The 26149-nt window shown below is 51.6% G+C and overlaps 1 protein-coding gene across 1 annotated transcript in view; it reads left to right on the forward strand.

Moving 5' to 3' along the window:
* The window catches only part of SHANK2 (SH3 and multiple ankyrin repeat domains 2), a 576539-nt gene that overhangs the window by 186850 nt on the left and 363540 nt on the right, over positions 1-26149 (forward strand). The window contains exon 10 of the mRNA XM_087422499.1: positions 21445-21511. Within this exon, the coding sequence (XP_087278625.1) occupies positions 21445-21511 (67 nt within the window). The remainder of the gene's footprint in view (positions 1-21444; positions 21512-26149) is intronic.

The following is a 26149-nucleotide window of genomic DNA, read 5'->3' on the forward strand; positions in this document are numbered from 1 at the left end:
TGGTGAGGAAGATTAGCCCTGAGCTGACATCTGTTGCCAATCCTCCTCTTTTTGCTGAGGAAGATTGGCCCTGGGCTAACATCCGTGCCCATCTTCCTCTACTTTATATGTGGGACGCCTGGCACAGCATGGCTTGATAAGCAGTGCGTAGGTCCACGCTCGGGATCTGAACCTGCGAACCCCTGGCCACCAAATCAGAGAACGTGAACTTAACCACTGTGCCACCAGGCCGGCCCCTAGCTCTGACTCTTTATTAGGAACATCATATGACTTAGGTCCTCATAGCAGATGCAGGAGCCCCTGTTTGGAGATTCCAGTGGCCTTTCTGCCCCAGGCTCCCTCCTCCTGGAGCAGCTGTGCAGGCCGTGTGGTTGGGGATGAATTTCTCCTCGTTGACTTGGCTCTTTCCATGGTAGATGAGTGGGCGCCTGTATTTTGGCAACTGCCTTTCTTTTCTGGTTCTCACAGTGAAACAATCTAAAATGTGGGTTGGCTTGAGGCGCTCACCTGGCGGTTCTTTGACACCCAGGTATAGTCTTACCAACTGTCTCATTGGCAGCAGCCTGGGATGTTGAACTGTCTGCAGGCCGGAGAGGTGGCCTGCTCCCACCCCCGCCGAGCAGCTTGCCGCTCCATGGCAGTGGCTTTACTGGGTCGCTTTCCCATTTTCTGTTTCCTAATAAAAATCAAGCAAAGCAACCCAAAGTAACGGCCTGGCATCCTGACCATCCACACCACACGCACACGCACACGTATGCATGCACACGCACACACACCCCTTACATCAGGACCTCAGGTACCGCGGAGATTTAGAAATGAAGTGTTTGCTTATTGAGGGAGGAGATTTCTGCATCACAGCACTGGAGCCTGCTGTGCCTCAGTTTCTCGTTGGGCTCCATTTGCTCCCGACTCACCTTTCTTCAGACTGCTGGTCCTGGCCGTGCACATACGCGGATGCGAGGAGAGACACCCTGCAATCACATTCGAGTTTTTAAATCCCTCTTCAGACGGCAGGGAGGTGCCGAATGGTGTGCCAGCTGTAGGGAGGGCAGGGGGGACTTCTTGCCATTTAAATGACACAGGTGGATAATTATATCACCGTCCTCTATCCCATGAATCACGCTTCATTAGAATTCTGGAAATAATTTCTTCAGCTCGCTGTGCCGCCTCATGGAAGCTGGCGCGGGGAGGGCCAGGGCGGCAGTGTGTGTGTGTGAGCGGCTGCTGCGGGATTTAGCATCCCTGGTCTCTGCCAGCCTCGCATTCAGGGAGCAGAAGGGTTTTTGTGCCTCTGTCCACTCTGTGACCACGTGACAGGTCAGCGGGGCAGACGTGGAGGGGTTCTTCTCTTGTGGCTCCCACCCCGTCCTTTCTAGGTTGTTCCTATGTCCTGGGACCTTTCCCAGAGCAGCATCCATGAACATGAGACATAGCAGGAAGGGTTCCAGGGGCCAGGGTTAGCTCAGCTCTGGTCTGCCCCGCGCCCAAGGATCAGGGGGGCGGCCGGGAGAGTCGTTTGTCCCGCAGGATTCGCGGGAAGGCGCCTGACCCGACTTACAGTGGCTTTGGGAAAACCACTGAAAGGAAATGTCATCGACATTCCTTCTCCTCTAACCCTTTTCTGCAGAAAATAAATAGACCTCCGCAGACGTGCCTGGCCCAGAAAGGCAGGGCCATACTGCCCTGCAGATAGCATGGCAGCCAGCTGAGAACAAACACACAGAAACACACTTAGGTGCCTGCCGGTCTGGGTGTGTGTTCTGAAATAAAAGGAGGTACAAGAAAACGTAATAGAGTTTTTTTTTTTTTTTTTTTTTGAAAAAGGAATGATTTGCTTAAGTGTAATGAGTCAAATAGTCCAGAAGGCTTTAACTTTTAACCTTGATTTACGACTGAAAGAGGCACCTTTCTTTCTCGGGGCCCGTCCTTCCTTCACCCCGGGGCAGAAAGGGGTGGCAGCGCCTCCTGTATGTGCTCTCTTCTTCCCCGGGCTCCGAGGCCACGCTGTGGGTGTTCTCAGGGATCTGAGGATGGCTGGGGCAGTGAGGCCGCGGGCGTGGCCCCAGCAGCCAGGACCCTCTGATCCAATCCAAGGGGTCCCGTTGGAGCGGCGGGATGAGGGAGGCATTCCTGGGATGGCACCCGGGCCTTCCCGTAGCTGGGTGCGCTGGTGCTGCAGCTCTGCTGAACAAATGCCCAGTGGCTATTTTCGGATTATTGTCCCTCATCATCTGTCCACAGACGGCACCGTGAATCATAACCGAAAGAATTAAAATGTTACGTGCCAGGATGTCGTTGCTAAGGGATTCTGGGGGGATGTGTACAGTCTGCTCACGCGTGCTGGCAGGTCTTGGAACAGCAGCCGTGCACATCTGAGATGAGATTCCCAGTGGCCGTGTCTTGAAGGGACCAAGTTCTGTGTTTGAAAGAAGACACCAGGATCCTGATCTGTAATGTCAAGACTGAGGAGGAACTTGCCATGCCAGCAAGCAGTACCCAGACATCACCGGAAAGGTGATCATAATCACGAGCAATAGCAGAGAGCGGCCGGCTTCGCCCACGCGCTGCATGACTGAGATGAAGGAACAGAAGCCAAGTGCAGCTTGCCGTGAAGAAAGGGCATCTCAGAAGTGAAGGGCGCCGGTGCCCGGAAGGTTCCTAATGTTTACAGTTATGTGCTTTCAACAACTGGATTTTCTTCATTTTCATATATAGTCCGTCTCTCATATTTGCTAACAAGATGGTTGATTTTTTGAAAGGCCTTTCTGTGCTGGCTTAGAGTTCTCAGTCTTCCCTTGGGTTCTCGAGGGCTCCACGGTAGGCAAGGGGCTGTGGGGTGGTTTTCCTTTCGCCCCCAGGCTTGGGGAACGCCAGGCTCTCAGGAGCCTGGAGTTGCTCCTTCTCCTGGTGACAGGAGGATTATGCCTAAGAGACAGAGAGTCGCAGAGGAACAGCTTCTAAGTGGAAGGCGTCGAGTCCTTGTTCGTGTGGCTCTGTCGAGCGCCCGGGGTTGATGTCAGTAATAGCTGTTGAATGCGGCTGAGCATTTGTGCCTCTCGAGGTCTTGAGAAAAGAGGCTGCAGGAGTAAGTGTAGTCGAGTGGGTTCTGTCACCTGCTCTGAAGACCTGACAGCCCCCAACGTAAATCCTCTGCTGCCAGTTTGCTCTGTTGGCTGCATCAGTGTCGTAAATATGCTAAATCAAAAAGTGGAATAATTTAAAAGCACTAAACATTCACATCGCTGCTCTAATCGTAACGTCCTGGTGCCAGCTGTTTGCCGTAATGAAGTGTGGTAAGCATTACCTGAACAATTAAATGATTGTGTCCCTAAACAGAGCGGGGTTTCCAGAATGGAGGTGGAAAGAACACTCTGGTTGATCCACAGACACGGCAGAGCGGGGCCAGCCAGCAATTACACCAGGGTCTTAAGTGCGTAAAATTCCTTTTTCCAGAAAAAAATCCTTTCTCGGGTGTGTTTCAGCCTGAGGTCTGGGGCAGGTTTTAGAACTAACATCTAAATGCAGAATCATCTCTTTTAGCCCCCAGATCCCAAAGTGGGAACTTGAGCCCTTGGCTTACATTTTTAGTTACAGTGATCTTAAAGACTCATTTAGGAAACTTTCCCCTCTGCTTTGCTATCTTTTCCTCTTTTCTCCCTTCCTTCTCCTTCCTCCATTTTCTTCTTTCTCCCAAACTTTACCCGCTGCTTACAGAGAACTGAAATCACTACCCCCAGGTTTTTCCTAATAAAGTAAATGTCTTTTGATTTTTCTTTTATTCCTCAAGGTATTAAAATGCAATTTTAGGTTATTTAATCGTGTTGGATTTAGTTCACGTACGTCCCATACATTTTAGCAGCTGGAATCCGCTGGGTATTCAGGATGTTCCCTGAGTGGTCAGAGTTATAATAATAGGATCTGTAATTTAGGATGTTCGAAGAAAAAGAAGGAAGAAAACTCTTTATGTAATAAGTTTCTTCAGTGGCACTGGGATTAATTATAAGTTGGATGCCTTTTTTTTCTAAAGGACATGACCTAGCCTGAATTTATTTATAAACACACTGGGAGGAGGTTGGGGAGAGGATGGGGGAAGGGAGGACAAGGAGAGAGAGCTTTTGCTTCCTTCTCCTTCTCTTTGCTGGAGAAGTGGGGGAAATGAACTGGGTCTAGACTTACCTTAGACGTCTGTGTCAGCTCACTAAGACTGTAAAGTGACGAGACCACAGTGGATGGGGAGCAGGACAGAGAGAAACGGGACAGTTTCCGCAGATAATCTTAGTTTTTTGACGAGACAACTTTGGTTCGTATCTCAGAAATCTTTCCGCAATGTGACATGTGACGCTGACTTTCATGAAATTGTTTATTTGGTGTCTTATAGAAGCTGATCAAATAAAATTCCTCATAAACACCAAACTAGCTCACTTTTTTTACACAGCTTTGTGACACCACACAAGCACGGTTTTAGCTCATATAATTTAATTTATTAAACTATCTTCCCATCACCGGATAAAGTAAAGTATTTATGCATCCATAAGGTAAACTTGTAAGTATTACTGCCACCTTCAGAAACTGATCACGACTACCTCCATTCTCACTCTTGTTATTTTGGGGTAGGAAATGATGTTTCTGTGTGAACGGCAGTGGCCGTGCTTGTTCTCACCCTGCTTGGCCCTGTAGAAACGGCAGATATAGGCTTTGGTTTATTAGCAACGGCTTCAATGAGGTTGATGTTTTCAGTTCTTGGTCTGAGTCTTGGAATCATTTCTTTTTCAAACTTCTGGGAAGACGACAAGTTAATTTAACTTAAAGATGGCTATGATGAGGTTAATAAAAAAGGAGGGAGGCCTAATGGAACTTAAAACCACCCATTTCACACACACCAAAATAGTCAAAATTAAAAAGACAGACACCACCAAATGTTGGTGAGGACGTACAGTAACCTCAACTCTCAGACGTTGCTGGTGGGAGCATAAATCGGGACCCCTCCTTTGGAAGAAGGGCAGTTTCTTATCAAGGTAAATATGCACTGCTCTGTTACCCAGCCATTGCCTGCCTAGCAAGTTAGCAAGAGAAAACAGAAACATGTGGCCATCAAAGTACGGGTTCCGGGAGGCTCAAAGCAGGTTTATTCATCATAGCCAAATATGGGAAACAACCCAAATGTCCCGGGGAATCTGTGTGGTACATCCCTACAGTGGAATATTACTCAGCAGTAAAGAGAAAGAAACCAGTGACACTTGCACAGTGAGAGTGAATCTCCAAACCGTGATGTTGAGCAAAAGAAGACACACAAAGGAGTTTGTAACTTACATTTTAGGTGTATGACATCAACAAACACGTAAGTAATTTACGGTGAGAGCAATCAGGTGATCTGTTGTCTAGCTTGGCAGGGGAGGGAGGAGGAAATTGACTAGACTTTTTGGGGTGATGGACATGTTCTATTTCTTGATTAGAGCAGTGATTACATGGGTGTATATGTTCATCACATTGTGCTCTTACAGTCTGTGCATTTCACTGTATACACTTTTCCTAAATAAAATTTAAAAATTGGGTGGAAAGAGGCATTTGGAGAACTGAAAGTGTGGAGTGGGTGTGAGAGGATGTTTGAGAAGGAATGCTGATCCGATTGTGACATCATGTGTAGGAGAATGTCCTTCTTCAGAGGCTGAGATATTTAGAGGGCGAAGCATTGCAGTGTTTAGCAAAACACAAATCATGTGCACGCAAGTGCCTGCATCCAGGCCACAGCAAGCCTCACGCAAACAAGCGTGTACTCTGGTTGGGCGGTGTACTGATTTTCATTGCTCCCTTCTTCCAACTTGTTGGGTGTTTTGAAATTTTTCATAACGAAATGTGAGGGTGGAAAAAAATAAAGGCTCTGTGTGAAGATAAGACGGAGGGAGCAATTTCTGCTCTTGTGTTTCCATCCACGATGATTATGTTTACAGTAGCCCCCTGCTCCTGCCTCATGAGCTCTGGAAACAGTCCATGTTGAGGGGAGAGAGTCTCAAGCCATGACGTATGTCCGGGTGTTTGCTGGGAGAACATCCATGTCCATGAGGAAGGTAAAGAGATTCTCCCACTCTTGTGCCAAAGCAAGGTCTTATGGGCTGAGTGGTGTCCCCACAAGCTCATATGTTGAAACTGTAACCCCCAGTGTGACTGTATTTGGAGATGGTGTGTTTACAGAGGTGATTAAGGTAAAATGAGGTCACTAGGGTGGCCCTAATCCAGTGTGACCGGTGTCCTTATAAGAAGAGGAAATCAGGGGGCCAACCTCGTGGCTTAGCAGTTGAGTGCTCGCACGCCGCTGCTGGCAGCCCAGGTTCGGATCCTGGGCGCGCACTGATGCACCGCTTGTCCAGCCATGCTGAGGCCGCGTCCCACATACAGCAACGAGAAGGATGTGCAACTATGACATACAACTGTCTTCTGGGGCTTTGGGAAGAAAATGGGGTAAAAAAAAAAAAAAAGGAGGAGGATTGGCAATAGATGCTAGCTCAGGGCCAGTCTTCCCCAGCAAAAAGAGGAGGATTGGCATGGATGTTAGCTCAGGGCTGATCTTCCTCACAAAAATAAAAGAAGAAGAGGAGATCGGGACACAGACACACACAGAGGGACGACCATGTGAGGACACAGGGAGAAGACGGCCGTCTGCACACCAAGGAGAGAGGCCTCAGGAGGAACCAGCCCTGCCCACACCTGGGTCTCGGACGTCCAGCCTCCCGGACTGGGAGATAATAAATGTCTCTTGTTTAAGCCACCTGGTCTGGGGGGCTTTGTTACGCTGGCCCCAGCAAACTCATGCACAAGTGTATGGTGGTCTCAGCTGTCATTTCTTTCTTTGGTTACTGTCCTGCAGAAAAATGGTGCCGAATTTCTGCTTCTGAATCAAACTCATCATCACGCCTTCTCACACATCTCTTTTCAAGCAAGGAGGCTGTGCCTAAACCAAGTTGCTAGAGAATTTTCTGTCGCTAGAGCCCTGTGAGGCTGTGTATGTAGCACCTGCCGACAAGCCCCAGACTTTGGGATCAAATGGACACCGTCTGCCTTTATGTAAGGTAGAAACCTACTTTCCTGGAGCTCTTCAAGCCCGTTCCCTCATCTGTGAAGCAAGAACCACAACAGTCCTGCTTCGTAGGTGTGCCGTGAGAATGAAATCACATACTGCATTTAGATGCCTGGGTGAGCGTGCATGTTGAGTAAAAAGGCATTGGTGCTGTTGTTATGAGCTTCATCAGTATAGTCATCATTATTACCGCATGGTAGAAACCAATCTAGGAACATCTGTAATCCCCGAAATCTCAGATTCTCACCACACAATGGTCTCATTCGCTCTGCCCTGTGACTCGGGGACTGAGAGGCCAAATGGAAAAATCTTCTTGCCCCCGTGTGTTCACGCCTCTCCAACCTGCTGGTTCCAACATGAGCTGCTCTCTTGAAGACTGTTTCTCTGCAGATGCTGAAGAACTGCTCGCTTTCTATTGAGATTTCTGGGAGCAAATGCTGTTTCAACGCCATTGCTGTTTCAAAGGAGAAATTTGCATTTTATTGGCTAGTCCGTCTGGGAGGGGAAGATGCATTTGGTCGATGTGAAATAATTGCTTCCCAGTCTTTCGTGCATGTGTTAAACTTTTATGCCTCTCTCAGATGTTTTTTACGACTTGTTTTCCCCTTGACTACCATGAATATTTTACACAACCGAGGAATGGGTAATACTGTGCAGAGGGCTCTTCTACATAAGAGGGGTTGGGAGTCGTGGCCCTCTCCATGGAGCTGGGAGGTTTTTCACCTGGCTGGTGTTTCTCTGCCACGGCTGGAAGCTGAAAAATGAAGGTAGGCCTTCATCCGATGAGGGCTGGATCATAGTCTGACTTTGCCTGTTGATTAGGTTGAAAACTTCTAAACCTTGAGCACCAAGCTCAGCACAAGGTTCAGTGTCTCCCTGGTAATCAGGGAGTAATTCTGGTGCTAATCTCAGCATCCCGGGGAGGTAACTTACAGGTATCAGTGCCCTGTCTTGAAACAGTCTTAACCTGACAGCACTGTCTCTAGCACTTAAGAGTGTAGGCTCTGGAGTCCGGAATCAAATCCCATGTGGGTATGCGACCTTTGGGTCTTCCACTTGATCTCAGGTCCGAAAGGAAAGTGTCAACCAGAACACACCATGGATACCCGTGAACGTGTCCGTGCTGTAGTCATCAGGCAGCCGCAGGTTGGAACTAAAGGAGGCTGAAATGCTCGGCCAGTGTTTTGCAGCCCCTCCCATAAAGAGGTGGAGTACATTTCCCCTTGTGCCTAGAATCTGGTCTTATTAAGCTTTGACCAGTAGAATATTCCGGAAGTGGTGTCACATGAGTTCTGGAGCCTACCATCAGGAGGTTTTGCAACTTTCCATTTTGGTCGAATGGGACAGTGTCCTGAGGCCACCATGCAAGGAAGCCACTGGTCTACTGGAGGATAGGAGGCCTGGTGCAAGAAAACAGATGAGCCACAGTCAGTGCCGGGATGGGCGGATGAGGCTCCGCAGTCCTCAAAATCATGCCCCACTTAGCTTTGGGGGCATGCTGCCTCTTCTAGCTGCTTCTTATGCAGCTAGAAATTTCACTGATGCAACAGCAGATTAAGTTCCCTTTCAGTCCTAGTCTATTAAGTTTTATCATGAATCCGTACTAAGTTTTGTCAACTGCTTTTTGATAAAGTATTTATCAAAATTGATAACAGATGCTGCAACCGTCAAGATGATCCTGTAGATTTCCCCCTCTTTTCTGTTAAGGTGACGAGTTATATCGACTGATTTTGTTTTTATTCCTGTAGTAAGCCCACTTAGTGATTATCTTCTTCTTTGTACATAAGTCTCTGCATTTGATGTGCTAATGTTGGTCTGGGATTTCTTCGTCTAGGGGAGAGATGTCTCATGCTCTTATAGAGTCCTGATGTTGAGGTTGTGTTGGCCTCATATGCTGGGTTGGGGAAGTTCTCTCTTTATTCTCTGGAGGAATTGGGTAAGATTGGTGTTAGCTCTTCCTTCTGTGTTTGGGAGAATTCATCCGAGAGCCATCTGGGCCTGGAGTTTTCTTTGTGGGACTTCAGTCTCTGTGTTAAGCCATTTGCCAGGATTAACTATTTTAAGCCTCACGACAGTCAGAGAAGGGTCATACTTATATTATTATCCCCAGTTACAGAGGAGGAGACGTAGCTTGTCTGTGGTCTCAGTGCTGGAAGGATCCACACCAGGCCAACGACAGCCCGGGGCGTCCCCTTCACTCCTTGGCCAGGGGAGGGACATGGGGGCTGGGCCTTCTTGGCATTCTCGGGGAACAGGGGCCATTTCATCCCTGGACTTGGGGTTCCAGCAAAGGAGAGGCCTCACCTGGACAGGCCTTCCGCGGAGTGCTCAGGGTCCCCCTTTAACCTAGGGAGGCCCACTGGGTCACCGGCAATGCACTATTCTCAGGGCAGCCTCCTAGTTCTAGCTGCTTCCTCGGGCTCAGTGCCTAGCTGCAGACAGGACTTCCTGGTACAGAGGCTGTTTGCCTCCACTGCCGAGTGGGGGCTCTCTCCAGGTTCCCTCATCCGGGTTGGTGTGGGATCCCTGAGCAAACCATGAGCCTCCGGGTACCACATCAGTTTGCAAAGGATTGTGGCAAAGCCTCGGGGGGCTGTCGTCTTTGGAATCTACAGAACTGCCCCCTGCCTCTCCGGGCTCCGGCTGTCAGCCTAGAGACGGGCAGAAATGCCATTGCAGTTTGTCTGGTGGAGTTTGGTGACCTCTGACCTTACTGAGCCTGGTGCCCCGTCCCCCTCCCAGCTGTGCTTGCAGGATGCTCATAATTAAAACGTCCTTGCCAGGCTCCCAGGTCTTTGGGTATCAGTCGCTTCCTGAATTGCCCTAGGAGCCTGAAGTAGGTGACATGGTATCGTCTGGAAGGAAAACCAAGGAAGGGGACGCGCCACGCTCTTGGTTTCCCTCCCTGTCTTTGCGAGGAGCTGGTTCTCCCATTATGGGGAGGACATGGCAGGATCACAGAGCCGCCTATAAATAGCGCTCTGTGTTGGGAGGCACATTTCGCTTTGGCAAGAGAAGGATGCTGCCTTCGGGGCGGGGGAGTGGGTTTCCTCCGCGTTCTGGCTGCACGTCCCAGGAGATGACTATTTAGGCAGTAATGAGAAGAGAGGCGGCTTCTCCCTCACTCTGCTTCTAACTCCAGTGCCAGCCGAGCAGGTTGCACTGTGGGCACCACGGGAAGGCAGTGGCATCTCCAGGTACCAACCACCCACCGCCAGAGCCAGGGAGACAGAGGAGCAGCCAAAGGGGCAGCCCGGCTCCTTGACATCTTTACTGCTATAAAGAGCAGCCACGCGCACTGCCCGTCCCCCAGCCCTGAGCGGGAAGGCGGGGTTTGTTGGCACCTTGTTGGAGCCCAGCACTGGGCCAAGTGGCAGGTGGGAAAGGATGGAAGTGCCCTTGATACCTGGGCAGGTAGAGCCATTTCCTCATCTGGAATGCAAGCTTATACGCAGAAACTGGGGACAGCCTCAAGACAGCTCAAATTCAGTGCCAGCTGGCATAGGGCATGGCACATGGTGGTGTCCAGTTAATGGTGGCTGGGGGGGTAGGTAGGTGGGTGGGTGGGTAGATGCGTGGGTGATTGAGTAGGTGGATGGATGGGTGTTTGGGTGGGTAGGTGGGTGGGTGGTTTAGTGGATGGGTGCATGGGTGGGGGGGGTTGAGTGGGTGGGTGGATTGGTGGCTGGGTGGGTGATTGAGTGGGTGGGTGGATGGGTGGTTGGGTGGGTGCGTGGGTGGTTGGGTGGGTGGGTGGATGGATGGCTTGAGCCCAGCAAGCCTATTTTGCACACAGTGCTGGAGTCGTCTGGGTAGCCCTATGGAAGGGGCTGCCTGGTCTGGGAGGGGTGGAACTGGATCAGCAGAGAGTTTCAGCGAGAGCCAACCTGCTGGCCTCGCACCCTCCTCCCCTGCCTGTCTGTTGGGTTAACTTTCCTCTGTCAGATCTTCCCGGGCCCTGAGTTCCTCCAGGGGTCTCCTTGCTCCTGCTCCTGGACGATGCCCCCTGCGCCAGCCCGTGGCCATGGAGAGCCTGACAGCACATGCACTGTGCCTTCCATTTCCCTGCATTGGTCTCTAAACCCCTCAGAAGCTGAGGGCACGGCACCTAAGGAGACAGTGTGGAATTGCAGCCATCTGGTTATGGGACGCCTTTGAGAGTAGGGCTGGGGTTTCGCCCAGGCCACCAGTGTCTGGCACAAAGTCTGGCATGTGGTAGGTGTACAGTGGGGTCAGCTTCATTTGTTGACTCGAGAAGGACAACAGGCAGGTGCACGGTGTGGATTGGGGTGGCTCCTCACACCACCTGTGGGACCCTGAGCAGAGGGCTCCCCCTCTTGCCCCACACACAGCCCCCCGACCTGCCCCAGCACCTCCTGAACGCACTGGCCCCCGTCTGCATCCAGCGTGGCCCTTTGGCACAAGACTTGCATAATTTTCAGGCACTCACAGTGGTGGCACGCTGACCCTTTCCTCCGCTTGTTCATTGAGTAGTGAGTGCCTGGGTCTGTGGGGTACGCTCCGCCGTGGTCCAGTGTCTGCCCACAGGAACCCTACGAGCATCACCACTGAGGTGGGTGCAGGTCCTGGGTGGATGAGAGAATCTACCTAATTCAACTGTAGATTAGGGGGTTGGAATACGCACCAGAAGTGAGGGGCAGCGCTGGGAATTTGGGGTGTTTCTTCTGTAATGGGCCTTCCCCTCCTCACTCAGAGTGTTGGAAGTGGCTGCATTTGGAGGGGGAATGAGGATTGGGGTTCAAAAGAGTACAAGGTCCTAGAAGGACGTGCCTGTGGCATTTCCACTGGGCTCTGAAGGAGCACTGGGATGTGGGCACCCGGCCATGCTGGGACACACATAGGGAGGAGAAAAGTCCAGCCGCCGAGGCATTGAGATGTGGGTCATGCATGGTGGGTGAGGCAGGAGGCTGGACAACCCCCAGACCCCGGGGCCCACCCCCTCATGGACAAGGTGGTCCCGATTGCTGCCTTCCCTGGCGACACCGAGTCCTGCTCTGCTGGGGCACTTCCCACGATGAGCATGATGGAGACCCCAACCCTGTCTTTCTATGATCGTAACTCCCTGTAGGCTGTGATGGTCATATCACGGATTTTGAAAACATCCTCCCAGGAGCGTAAGACTAAATCAATGTTAGGTGTAAGCATTTGAGGCGACAAAGAGAACGAGGTAGTCAACTTCTGTGTTATAAAAACAGCTGAAAAGCCCCGCCGTGGCCCCGGCCATTTGATTCTGTGAAGAGGAAGCTTGCTGCCCAGATGCACTGCCCTGCGGCTGGAGAGGCGTCCAGAGCATCTTTCCCTGCCCGCCGGTGCTGCTGTTGGGGCAGAAGATGCAAGTTCCCCTCGCCAACGTTCCTGCATCCTCTGGGCCCCATGGCCTGGTCACCAAGGCAGAGCCCCTTGGGGGCACTTTCTCCACGTGGTAGTCTTAGTGTTAGCCTCTCAGGAGGGGCCTTGTCAGCATCTGCAAAGGGTCCATGTGTTGGACGTGTCACGGGGAGTAATTTCCGCAGGAACTCATGTTGCCATACCCTCATCCATCAAAACTTGGAACTGTTGATCTGCCCCGGATTGTAGATAACATCTAAAATCCTTCATGTCAGGAATAACAAATATCAAAGGATTTATAAAATGCACGATGTTAAGATGTCTCTGTCTTGGGGTGAGAATTCAGGGGGACCCACAAGCGGCAGCCCCCAAGGGCACGAGCATGAAAGCCCGAGGCGGGCGAGCGGGGCTGGAAAGTGCAGCCCCGCTTCTGCGAGAGATGCTGATGCTGCGGGGACAGGAGGTGCTCCCTGCATCTTCCCTGGAGGCCCCGGCTGCCCCTCCTTCTCCTCTGAAATACAGAGAAGAGAAATGAAGACCTGCAGTGCTTTGTGTTATGTAACTCTCGGATAAAAAGTCCAGAAAAGGCCTTCTCTCCTCCCCAGATATTGATCTGAGAGGCAGGGTGATTTAGAATGAGAGCGACAGGCCTGATACAAATGACCGGTGTTTGCAGGCGTGGTCTGCTGCCCTGCTGTCGTGTGTCGTAGCCCAGGACTGGCCACCCGTCGCTGGGATTCTTTCCCGTCCACCCCCCAGCCCCCCCGGAGACGTCGTGCGGGTGGCTGTTTCTCTGGCTGCCTTCGTGTTGTCTTTCCCCACAGGCCCCCCAATTCCATGAGGCCCCCTTTCCCTCTTCTTTGAAGAAGCCCCGGCGCCCTTAGAGTTTCACGTCTGGATTCTTTCCATGACCTGCCCATGGTCCCCCCGTGCTAACCTCCAACCTTCCCCCACTCCGCTGCATCCATCCTGCCTGTTGTGCGGACAGTCCAGCACATTCGCCGTCCGTCCACCAAACCTTTGCTCCAGCTGTCACCCCTGCCAGGAGCGCCTTCTCCCGGTACTCCCGCCAGCCCCCTCCATGTGTTCACCTTAAGTGCTGACAGGGAGCTGGAGGATGGCTTAAGAAGGGAGGAGGCAGGAAGAGCCACTTTGAGTCCCAAAGGGGCTCCTTGCTGCTCTGTGCTTGTCTGAATCCAAACGTCCGCCCTCAAGGGGGATACCTGCACTTCATCATGGTGGTACCCAAAGGGCTGGCTTTGCTACATATTATTGAAATGTTATTTGGAGCAAGGAGGAAGGAGAGAAGTTGAATTAATGGAAAAAACCAAAATAAAACAAAACACCCCAAAACAGGTGGGCTGTGAATCCAGTCTCATTTCTTCATTGTCTCCCCTCTGAGTTTTTAGGGCCCTGAGGAACCAGTATAGGGGAGCGTCCATCTTTTCAGAAAGTGCATTTGCGCACCCAGAACAGTTTTCATTACAGAAAGTTCTCTGGTCACCCAGCCAGCGCAGGTGCCCAGTGTGGCTTGTCACGAGCCCTGGAGGGCAGTCTGTCGTTAATTGTTCCTTGTGCCGCTGTTTTCCACTAAGGTGCCTGACCTGTCATTCTATTACAAGTCAACTTTTTAAAAAAATGCCATAGTCAATGAAAGTTATTTGCAGACATATTCTGCACCATGATAATTAGATGAAGATTCTGGACCTGAACGGCTTGAGTTAAGGCTTGGCTTCAGCACTGACGAGCTGTGTGATGCTGGGCAAGTTATTTAACTTACTGTGCCTCAGTTTCCCCACATGTCAAGGAAAGATAATGGTGCCCACTTCATAGTGTCAGTGCCCACTTCATGGAGTTGTTAGGATCAGAGGGGACCTAGCCACCTGAAGCCCTTAGAACACTGTGCCCACATTGGTGCCTGATTCATCTTCTCTATTATTACTGATGTGTCTGCCTGAAACCTAGGGAAACAGATCCCAACACTCTGTCTTCCTCATACATCCAAACCACCAGCCGGGCGCTTGCTGGACGCCACTGAGATGCCGCCGTCAGGCCTGCTCCCCTCTCCGTCCTCCCCTCAGGCATTTACCGAGAAGCCGTGCTATGCCCGGCGTGGAGTGGGCAGCCAGGACCTAAGCCTGGAGCAGGACAGGCAGGAGGCTGCCTCCTGTGGGGGGGACTTTCCTGGTTTGAAATCTTCCAGGGAGAAACAGGCAATTATCACACGTAAATGTCTGTATTGTTCCCCCTCGCACTGTGGGCTCAGTTATTCTGGCTGGAACGGCGCACGTGGCTTCCCTGCTGCCCGGTCCCTCGGTTCACGGCTCTCGCAGCTTCTCTTTGGAAGCATGAGCTTGGAATTGCTGCTTGTTGGTCCAGTTTTGTTATTTTCCACGGCTGTCCTGGGTGTGTGTTGGAGTGCAGACGTGCAGGTGTGCACTTGTGTGTCTTTGATGGTGTGTTTATTTCAAGGGGGCTTAGGGAACCTTTACAACGAGCCGTCCGCTGCTTACATCTAAGCAGTCAATAATAATCATTTGAACGACCATAGTAACAGCAAACTTTCTTAGGGCTTTCCATGTGCCAGGCACTTCTCCAAACCTTTACAGACACGTCTCATCGACTCCTCACACCAAACCCATTTCACAGGTGGGAAAACAGGTCCGTGGATTAACTGTCATGCCCAAGTCACACAGGACCGGTCTGGCAGCCCGAGGCCAGAGCCCCTTACCTCTGTGGCACCTGTCTGCCAATTTCACGTTGCATTGACACATCTGGCTCGGGCCGTCCTGCAGAATAGGTGAGCAGTGGGGACAGGGGAGTCTCCTTTAGGGAAGCGGTCACCTCGGGCGTCTGTCCCGTTGATTGAAAGTGCCTGGAGAGGTACCTCCCCTCCCACCGTCACCCCCAGCAGAAGTAACAGCTCGGGAGCCTGGAGAAGGATGTTACCAAGAGGCGAGTAGCAGGAAAGGGGTCACTACCCCGGGGGCCTATCCTGCTCACTAGCCAAGTCCTCCCCACTCATGGGGCATTGTCTGCGGCCTCCTTCCTCCCTCATCCTCCTTAGTCCATCCTGGCACCCCCGGGCCTCACGGAGGGAGGGCTACCCCGAGGCTCAGGCATCTCTCCTAACACCCACCGGACTGTTCCGGGTGGATCCGAGTTCCTGTATTTGACCTTCTCTCCTGCTGGTCCACATGGGTGGACGTCTGCCTTTTTTTTTTTTTTTTTGTGAGGAGATCAGCCCTGTGCTAACATCTGCCAATCCTCCTCTTTTTCTGCTGAGGAAGACTAGCCCTGGGCTAACATCCGCACCCATCTTCCTCCACTTTATATGGGACGCCGCCACAGCATGGCTTGCCAAGCAGTGCGTCGGTGCACACCCGGGATCCGAACCGGCGAACCCTGGACCGCCGCAGCGGAGCGCACGCACTTAACCGCTTGCGCCACCGGGCCAGCCCCCTGCCTTTTTTTTTTTTTAATTGTGGTAAAATACGCATAACATAAATTTTACTGTCATAATCATTTTTAACTGTACAGTTCAGTGGCCTTAAGTATGCTGTTTTGAAACCATCGTAACCATCCATCTTCAGAATTCTTTACATCTTGCAAAACTGAAACTCTGTTCCTATTAAATAACTACCCATTCCCCCTACCCCAGTCCCCAGCAACCACCTTATTCTCTATGAATTTGATGACCCTAGGTACCTCTTCTGAGTAGAATCATACAATATTTGTCCTTCCGTGTCTGGCTTATTTCACTTAGCATCATGTCCTCAAGGTTCATCCATGTTGTAGCATGTGTCAGGATTTCCTTCTTTTTTTATGGCTGAATACTATTCCACTGTATGGATAGACCACATCCATTCATCTGTTGATGGAGACTTAGGTTGCCGCCACCTTTGGCTGTTGTGAATGATGCTGCTATGAACGTGAAAATGCAAATATCTCTTTGAATTCCTGCTGTCTTAGTCTACTCAGGCTGCCATAATGAAATACCATAGACTGAGTGGCTTAAAGAACAGAAATTCATTTTTCACAGTTCTAGAGGCTGGAATTCTGAAGTCAGGGTGCCGGCATGGTTGGGTTCTGGTGAGAGCTCTCTTCCTGGCTTGCAGATAGCCTTGTCGGTATGTCCTCACATAGTGAAGAGGGAGGAAGACCATCTCTCTGGTCTCTTCTCCTTTTTATAAGAGCACAAATCCCATCATGCGGGCCCCACCCTCATGACCTCTTCCAAACCTAATTACCTCCCAAAGGCTCCATCTCCAAATACCTTCCCACTGGGGGTTAGGGCTTCAACATACGAATTTGGGTGGGGGAGACATATTCAGTCTGTAACACTCCACCCCTTGGCTCCCCAACATTCTTGTCCTTCTCACATGTAAAATACATTCATTCCATCTCAATAGCCTGAAAAGTCTTAACTCATTCTAGCACCATCTCCAAAGTCTACAGTCCCACGTCTCATCTAAATATCATCCACATCAGGTGTGCATGAGACTGGAGATAGGATTCATTCCCAGGCAGGATTCCTTTCCAGCTGAGAAGCTGTAGGGTCTCAAAAAGGAAACCCCAACTCCAGTCTCGGGAAGGCGCGGACCCACAGACACAGAAGACCGAGCTTGATGCAAACGCAAGAGGTTTATTAAGCGGAGCTCCGGGTCGACACGTATCTCTCGCAGGAGACAGAGGAGTCGACCCCGGACCTTAAAGGGCAAACTCTTATATAGGGTTTGGAAGCACAAAGCGGGAAAAGGTTGGCGCCGTCTTACATGATTGGCTAATTTAAAACATTTAAACAGTTACATTTTATGGCGCGAATTGCTATGGCGCGAAGCGATTATCAGGTTACACACACGCGTCCCCATCTGGACCCCCTCCACCCCGACCCTCCCAAACTTATCCCTCTGGAGCACTCTCTTGTTCTCAATTTTCCCCGAACAGTTTAGGGCGAGTCTTCCATGAATAGAGTCAGTCAGGATCGATAAACGTTCCCCCTTATACCAGGAATCCTTAGGGTGTGGAGGTGCCCGTCTCTAAGGTATTAACTTTTTAATTTTTAATATAATTTTACTTCCTTCAAAGCCATGAAACCAGACAAGTGACGTGCTTCCAAAATACAGCAGTGGGACAGGCCTAGGAGAGACGTTCCCATTCCAAAAGAGAAAAATCAGAAAGAAGGAAGGAGGGAGAGGTCCCAGGCAAGTCCAAAACCAGGCAAGGCAAACTCCATGAAATCTTAATTCAAGAATAATCCTCTTTGGTTCGATGTTCTGCCCTGCAGGCCCACTGGGGCAGTGGCGTCACCCCCATGGCTCTGCAGTGTGGTCCCATCCCCCGGACAGTGAAGGCTGTGTGGCCTGTGAAACCGAGACAGTGGCCCTGATATTCTTGGAATCGCCTTTGGGGTCATTTTTCCCTCTTCTTGAAGAATAGTGTCTGTTTGCAACCAAATAGCTCTAGTGTCCCATCCTGTCAAACCCAAGGAGTCCCACAGCCTTCCTTCATTTCGTCCCGACTCCGCCCCCTTCGGTCGGTATAAGCCTGCAGTGTCTCTGCTCCTGTAATCCCATGTGCTCTTTATCTGGTGATGGAGTTTGATTTAGCTCTTTATCAGCCACACCCTTGGCGTTCCCGTTAGAACCCACTTTCTCATTTTTGCAGCGTGGATAGGCTGAGGATATCCCAAATCTTCAAGTTCTGGTTCCTTTTTGCTTAACAATTCCTCCTTCAATTTCTCTCTCTCTTGCATTTCACTGTAAGCAGTCAGGAGAAGCCAAGCCACTCCTGCAACACTTGGCTTGGAAATCTCCTCAGCTAAATATCCACTTTCATCGCTCACAAGTTCTGCCTTCCACAGAGCACTAGACCATGGACACCGTCGGCCAGGTTCTTTGTCACTATATAACAAGGGTCACCTTTCCTCTAGTTTCCCATAACTTGTTCCTCATTGCCACCTGAGAGCTCATCAGAATGGCCTTTAATATCCGTATCTCTTGCGTGCACCTCAAAACCCTTCCAGCCTGTACCCATTCCCACTTCCAATGCTGCTCCCGCATTTTTAGGGATTTGTTAGAGGAGCACCCCACTCCCAGCATCAAAATCTGCATTAGTCAAGGTTCTCCAGAGAAACAGAACCAATAGGATGTGTGTGTGTGCCTGTATGTGTATATACACATGCGCGCACACACACGTAAAGAGATTTGTTATTATGGAGGCTGAGAAGTCCAAGATCCAAAGTTGTCGCAAGCTGGAGACCCAGGAGAGCCAATGGTGTAAGTTTCAGTCTGAAAGCCGGTGGGCTGGAGACCCAAGAGGAGCTAATGTTTCAATCCGAGTCTGAAGGTCAGAAAAGACCAATGTCCAGCTCATGCAGTTGGGCAGAAGGTGTTACCTCTTACACAGCTTTTTGGTTCTATCCAAGTCTTCAACTGATGGGATGAGGCCTGGCCACATTGGGACGGGCAATCTGCTTGACTCATTCTATCGATTCAAATGTTAATCTCATCCGGAAACACCCTCACAGACACACCCAGAATCATGTTTAACGGAATATCTGGGCCTCCTGTGGTCCAGTCAAGTTGACACATAAAAGTAACCATCCTACCGGCTTTCAGTCCCTGTGGGTATGTACCCGGCAGTGTAATTGCAGGATCATCAGGTAGTTCTATGTTTAATTTTTTTGAGGAAACTCAAAACTGTTTTCCCGGGTGACTACACCGTTTTACAGTCCCACCAGAAATACAGAAGTGTGTTCATTTTTCCACATCCTCACCAACACTTGTTATTTTCTGTTTTTTGATAGTGACCATCGTGATGGGTGTGAGGGAGTTGTGCCTTTGAGGGTTTGGCTGATAGACACGGAATGATCCTCACCAGTTGTCACCTCATCGACGCTAGGTTATGTGTTACGTGTAACCCTGCAGACCAGACCCTTCCTTCTACGTTCAGTCATAAAAGCCGGCAGACTAGGGTGCCAGCTTCTCGGGTGGCTGTCTGGACCCCCCTCCGGGCTCTTCATCTCTGTCCCTGTTCTGTATCTGGGGTCCACAATCTGAAGCCTGGGTCCCAGGCAGGTGATCACCCTGCAGGAGGCCCTTGAAGCTCATTCCACCCGATGGTTCCACCCCTCCCACTGGAGCTGCAGAACCTGGGACTGCCCCCTGAAGTGGCCTTTGCCTTCCCCTTTGCCCCCCGCTGGTGTAGACAGGGGCTCCCATAGCTCCTCTTGTCACTGGCAAGCCGGGGAGGCACTGGACGGGCTCCTGGCTTCTCCTGTGGGGCGGCATGCTTGGAGGACGTGGAGCATTAGGCGGTGCCCGAGAGTTGAAATCAACGTCACTTCCAAGGACAGGGGTCTGGGGTCCCCGTGTCTCTGCAGCAATGCCCCCACAGCCTCCATGCAGAGCTGTATCAGGCAGAGCTCTCCAGGGAAACAGCTGACAGGTTGGAGATAGATGTATATATATATATATAAGAAATTTCTTGTGAGGAATTGGCTCATGACTGTGGGGGCTGCCAAGTCTGAAATCTGTAGGGCAGGTTGGAAGCTCAGGCAGGAGTTGATGCTGCCGTCTTGAGGCAGAATATCTTCTTCACCAGGAAATCTCAGTTTTTGCTCTTAAAGCCTCCAAATGATTGTATGGGGCCCACCGCATTATCACGGAAAGTCAACTGATTGGAGATGTGTGTGCGGCTCCAGGTTGGCATCTGAACGCCTCGCTCGTTTGTGGGTGTAGACTGTTGCCTCCGACCCCAGGGTCTCCCCGGCTGGGGCGTTCCCCATGACTGCTGTGGGCCCTGCCTGTGTGGGTTCTGGTTCGGGTCTCCCTGGGCTATCCCAGGGGCATTTGGCTTCACCTGCCTGGCTGCCTCAGCATGTCAAGGACCACACACCTTTCCTGCTTTAGTCACCAGACCTGTTGGGCTCGGGTTGGGATCATTTCCTGAAGGCGTTGCTCTGCGTGTCACCCACCCGTGCACACATGTATAGCACATGTATGGCACAGGTATGGCTGGAATTTTTTCCCGCTGATCTGAAATCTGATGAGGAGCTTTGAATGCTGTTTTGAGATGTCCCTCTCTCTCTGGTTAAGGGGACTGGCCCGTGTCTAATCAGAAAGATGGGACTCCCGGGCAAGCGTGTTGCAAGCAGGTGGGCCTGGTGGGAATACAGGACACAGTTGGCGGGGTCTCCGGGCTCGGGCCTCGTTGTGCTCTCCGCTGCCCTACAGATCACTCCCTCCATGGGCCTTCCGGGCAGAGGCTTATTCTCGTGGAATGATGGCCTCGTCGTAAAATGTCCGGGGGCTTTGAGACGGGCAAGTGTGGCGTTTGACAGAGTGGGAAGACGTGACCCTGGGTGGGTTTGAGGGCCGGTGGGTGTCGTGGCTGTGGTCGTAAGAGTTACGGTGAATCCTGCCATTTGTGACAACGTGATGGACCTAGAGGGCATCGTGCTGAGTGACATAAGTCAGACGCAGAAAGACAAATACTGTACACTCTCACTTATATGTGGAATCTAAAAAAATCAAACTCGTAGAAAAAGTGATCAGATTCATGGTTCCCAGAGGCCTGGGGTGGGGGGGGCGGGGGGGCAAAATGACTGAAGGTGGTCGAAAGGTACAAACTTCCAGTTATGAAATCAGTACTGGGGTGTAATGTACAGCATGGTGACTGTAGTTGACACTGCAGTACGGTGTGTTCGAAAGTCGCTAAAAGTTCTCATCACAAGGAAAAAAAATTTTTAGAACTATATGAGGTGATAGGTGTTAACTAGACTTATGGTTATCACTTTGCAATATATGTACATCGAGTCCTTCTGCTGTGCAACTTAAACAGTGTTGTATGTCAATTATAGCTCAATAAAACTGAAAAAAAAAAGATGTATCTCTTGTAAAAAAAAAAAAAAATGGAGCTACGATTGGACTCATTTTGCTGCTAGGCCTCCGGTGACATGAAAGTATGTAAAAGGTCGCCGCCCTGCAGTTGTCACCTTAACGCGATTTCCACTCTTGCAGGTAGCCATCATAGCGGGCAACTTTGAGCTGGCAGAATACATCAAGAACCACAAGGAGACGGACATCGGTAAGTAGGCTCGTGGATGGACCCTGGGGGGGCGCCGTCTGGCTGAGGAGACACTCCCTCTCTTTAATCCTCATTAGAAGGTTCAGAGCCCGCTTTTAGCAAAACTTAACAGAAGGCATAGTGGTAGCATGTTTTCCATCTCTGTTCTTAGTTTTCTGAACTTGTGGCAGGGCTGGAACTAAGGACATCCTTAGAAATTAGGCAAGGAAACTGGTGAAGGGGCATGCAGTGGGCGCAGGGCATTGCTGTTCGACTGGTGAATCAGCTAATTTGCACCTAAGTTAGATGGATGTACTGAAAGATTCTGTAACATACTTCCATTGAAACCCAGAGATGTCGACGGAATGAGGCGAGAGAGAGAGCCAGTGGTACCCCCTCCCCGCCCTTCTCTTGGCATCCGTTCCACTGTCCCCAGCAATGGTGCTGATGGCCATTCCCCTTTCTAGTCCCCCTTGTACCAACCAGGAGGACCGTCTCTCGGGCTCCTCCTCTCTCCCATCGCCCTGCCGGCGGCTGGGCCCAGTCTTGCATCTTGGAAGAGCCCGCTGGCCTGTTTCCTCCAGCCCCGGGCTTACACAGGACCTGCAGCGGGGAGCAGCCCCATTGGACCAGCAGCGGTGAGCTTTCGAAGATGGCGCCATCGCATCAAGGGGGTGGGCGGCGGGGCTCCAAGGTGCCGGAAGAGGTAGCAGGGTGGCATCTGTGTCTTACTGCCTGTGCCCCTCACCCCGTGTTTGGTGTTGGGCTGAGCAAAACCATGCGTTTGGCTGTCGAGTCTTCACGTGTTGAGTGTGTGGCTGGTACCCGCCCTGCCTCTGAGACTTGCACAAGGATGCAGAGCCAGATGCTTTGCCTGCATCAGCCAGCGCCCTGTGCTGAGCATCGGGCCCCCCGAAGGCTGTGCCCGATGCTGACGCACGTCCCTCCTGCGAGCCAGGGCAAATCACTCAATTGCTCTGAGATCCACGCCTCCACCACGGCCGCATCAGCACCTCCGTGAGCGCATTATAGAGATTGATGAGTTAATGTCTGCAAAGTGATTTAGAAAATGCACTGAGCTCTCAGAGTGCCAGCAACTCTCTTCCCACCACCTCCCCAATATGAGAGAGCTCTACTATAGGATAAGGTTGGCTTGTGGTCTAGAAATATCGGTTGCCATGAAGGGAATTGGGACTCTATTGAGCAGGGCATGCAGCACAGAAGAGAGGTGAGCGAGCGTGTGCGCAGGTCCCACACAGTCGTGGGGATTGTTCCCGGCCCCGTGAGCTCCGTGGATCTCTGAGTTGTCTGCAATGGTTAACAAGCTTGGGGCCACCCTCACCATCTTTATTAAGCACCGAACTTGACTGGGGCCCGAAAAGCGAAGAGGGAGGTGGGAGTATCTTCCTTCTCTCGCTCTCGGACTGGGGCTGAGAGACACCTGGGACTCTAACCTCTGCCCCCATCCCTGCCCTTCCCGCCCCACCTCGAATATTAGGATCAGCCGCCAGCTCTCCTACTCAAAAACTGCGCTGAGCTGATTTCAAAACCCGGGTTGGGGAGCTTCCTGTCTTGTCTCTTCCATTTTGAGATACAATTAGCTTTTCTATCTGTGGTGGAAACACCTCTTTACAAACAGAGATTTTTTTTTCTTATCATAAAAGTAATACTCATTTGTTGAGTGAATACATTTTCATTACTCCTCACCCATTCTGATTGGCAATTTTATTTAAACTATAAAGGACATACCTTGTTGAGATATGGGGGTGCGCACCACGGGCTCCTGCGACTTCCGTATGTCACGGTGCTGGGATCGAGGTTTGGGGCCTTGGCTTCTGTACCCGGGGCTCCGTGATGATGAGGGGCTGGCTTTGACAATGACCCGACGCAGGGTGTCCCCCTCTGTCACCAGCGCTGTGGCCTTTCCCAGGGCGTGGCCCAGAGGCGACAGCCCAGAAATCCTGCGCTTCTCCAGAGGGCCCCTTCAGCATCTCCAAAGAAGGAAGAAAGGACCTCTTCTTTCCTCTGAGTCATATAAGGGTTTGTGACTGTGAACTGGCAACAGGCCTAGGTGCAAGCTATGCCATTTGAGTTGCCTGTTGAAAATGTCTCAGAGAGGAGATGAAGGGCAGGGAGGCTGTGGGTCCTTCGTGCATCCAGACCTCACTCAGTGCACTGACTCACTGAAGCACAGTGATCCCTTACACAATCCCAATTCGGCGCTGTGTTAACCAAACCCCCGGGTCCGAACCCAGGTGTTTGCTCTCTGCCCACCGGCCACCCCAACTTTGCATCACCCCTCGTTACTTTCAGGGGCCTGATGGTGAGATGGGAGAGTCTGATGCTCCCCTCCCCCTAGCCTGGGCCCTGACTTGCCTGCCTGGGTCTTGGTAACTCCTGCGTGCGGGTCCACACCCGTTGTCTAAGAAAGCCGCCTCGCATCTGGGTGAGTGAATGACCACAAGGAACAGCTAACGCTTCCTGAGGGCTGCGTGCCTGGCAGTTCACGTGTGGCATCACACCCTTTCAGTCCCCAAGCCCTGGTGCAGTTCTCGTCTGTGACTTCCTGAGGAAGAACCTGACATAGGGTGTGGCTTTGGGGGTTGAGTTCCCCCAAGAGCAGACCTGTGGCAAGGATTTGAGGGCATGTGGTTACTGTGGAGGTGGTGCCAGGAAGCCCCGTGGGGGCACGGGGAAGTGAGCCAGGAAGGACAGGACGCCAGCTCAGGTGTGTTAACGAGCAGGTGACACTGCAGGCACCTGAGGCTGGGTCCCCTTGGGGACCTCTGGGGGATTGCAAGAACATGCCTTGGCATTGTTCCACCCCAAGGGTGAGGCAATTTATGCATTAATCCACCAATTAAAGTTCCCGTTAGTTCAGGCCAGCTCTGTGCAGGCTTCTTCCTAGCACCAAGGAAAACCCTCATCAGGGAGGGACAGGTGCCTGCTGGGGTAAGCAGTACACGTACACGGGAGCGCTGAGCACCCAGGGGGTATGTCAGGGCCCCAGTGGCATCTCCTGTGCAGGATTTCCCAAAACCAAGTGCTGGAGTAATTGGCCCAGCAAGCCTTTGAACTCAGGTCCATCTGACTCTGGAGGACTCTGTCCTCTTAACCACCATGCTCCGCTGCCTCCCTTGTGAAGCTGAGAAGAGCATGTCACTACACGTGAGAGCTGCAGGCGTCAGTGTAGGCAGGGACAGGAAGGCTGGGGGTCCTCACACAGGCTGGTCCTAGAACCAGCATTGGATGGGGTGGGTGGAGGGAAGAGGAGGCCTTTTCAGTCACTGACCACTGAGAGGATGGACCACCTCCCCACTAAGAGGGATTATCTTTTCTCGCTCTCTCATGCGGGCTCCATTGCTCTGTGGCTGCCAGAGTTAAGCCAGCCCCCAAGACGGGCTTAGAGGTAAGGGGCTGCGGTGGAGGAGGCTGCGTCAGCGCAGGTGTGAGGCTACCCTGGAGGCTGTAAAGAGGTCATCTGAGAATCGAGAGGATCAAGGACTACAGTACTGGCCCCGCAGACCAGCTGCCCCGGGCTGTGCAGTAAGGCAACCCCTGGGCAGGCTGTGCAGCTCACGGTGGCCTCTCAACAACAGGTGTGCGCGTGGCTCGTTATCCATTCAGGAGAGAAGTCATGTTATAGACAGAGAGGTTCCTCCAGGCCCCTGTCCTCACCCGAGGCCCAGAATAAGCTCTCACCTGCGGAATCAATTATTTTCTCTCCAAGTCCTGATTCCTCCTTGCCTTCCGCATTTGCTTTTAACATTTCAAAGAGAAATGTCTTCCTTGAGACTTCTCGCCCTCTATGAAATATTCAGCAGCACTGGCCATGCTCCTGCCCGACAGGACCTGTCGAGGTCGTCAGGAGACCTTACAGAGGAAGGACGCAGCCTGGTAGCTGCTCTCTGGAGGGGGGACAGAGAGAGGAGGGAGGTAGACAGACTTCAGGGGGGTCGAGTCCCCTCCACGGGGTCACCAAAGGGAAGGATTCTGACTGTGAGACCTGAGAGGTTACAGGCCCAGAGTTCCAGCAAAACTGCCACCCAGTTCCTTCCAGTCTCGAGAAGAATTCTTTCTGCTAAGGAAAGCAGTCTGCTTCTTGATACCAGAGGGGACATCCTTTCTCCCTCTGGTGTTTAAAACACTGTACTTTGCCTGAACATCCTTAGAAAGCCCTTGGGGGTATCTGCAGAGCAGGTGCCTGAGATGCCTGCACCATCACCCCCATGGTCACCGTCTCTCCGTGATGACTCTTCATGGAGCAGTGTCTCCCGTGCGGGCCCTGTGCCTATTAGGGGATTTGGAACCTTCGTCCATCCCAGGCCTGGCTCTTTAGGAGGTGATGACCACAGAGGAGAATGTCCTCCTTGCCTCGCTGCCCCCTGGGTTTAGCAGTGGTGTTGAAAGGACTGTCCCTTGTACCCTTCCAGATCGGGATGGATGCTGATCCATCGCTGTTTCCTGGGAGAGTGGTACATGACTCTGCAGAAGAGTGAACTCTTTCATGCACTTGGCCTCTTTGATTAGTGAACATCCCCCGTGTCCTGGTCCCCGTCACCCCAGCTGCTTCTTCTTCCCCCACCCTCATCCCCCAGTGAGTCTTGTGTTGCTGACAATTGATCCCCAAGACAGAGCCTGAGAGCTGCCCCGTTCCTG

Source organism: Ceratotherium simum, chromosome 34, assembly GCF_057802395.1.
Source record: "Ceratotherium simum simum isolate JZ-2026a chromosome 34, ASM5780239v1, whole genome shotgun sequence".
Classification (NCBI taxonomy): Eukaryota; Metazoa; Chordata; class Mammalia; order Perissodactyla; family Rhinocerotidae; genus Ceratotherium; species Ceratotherium simum.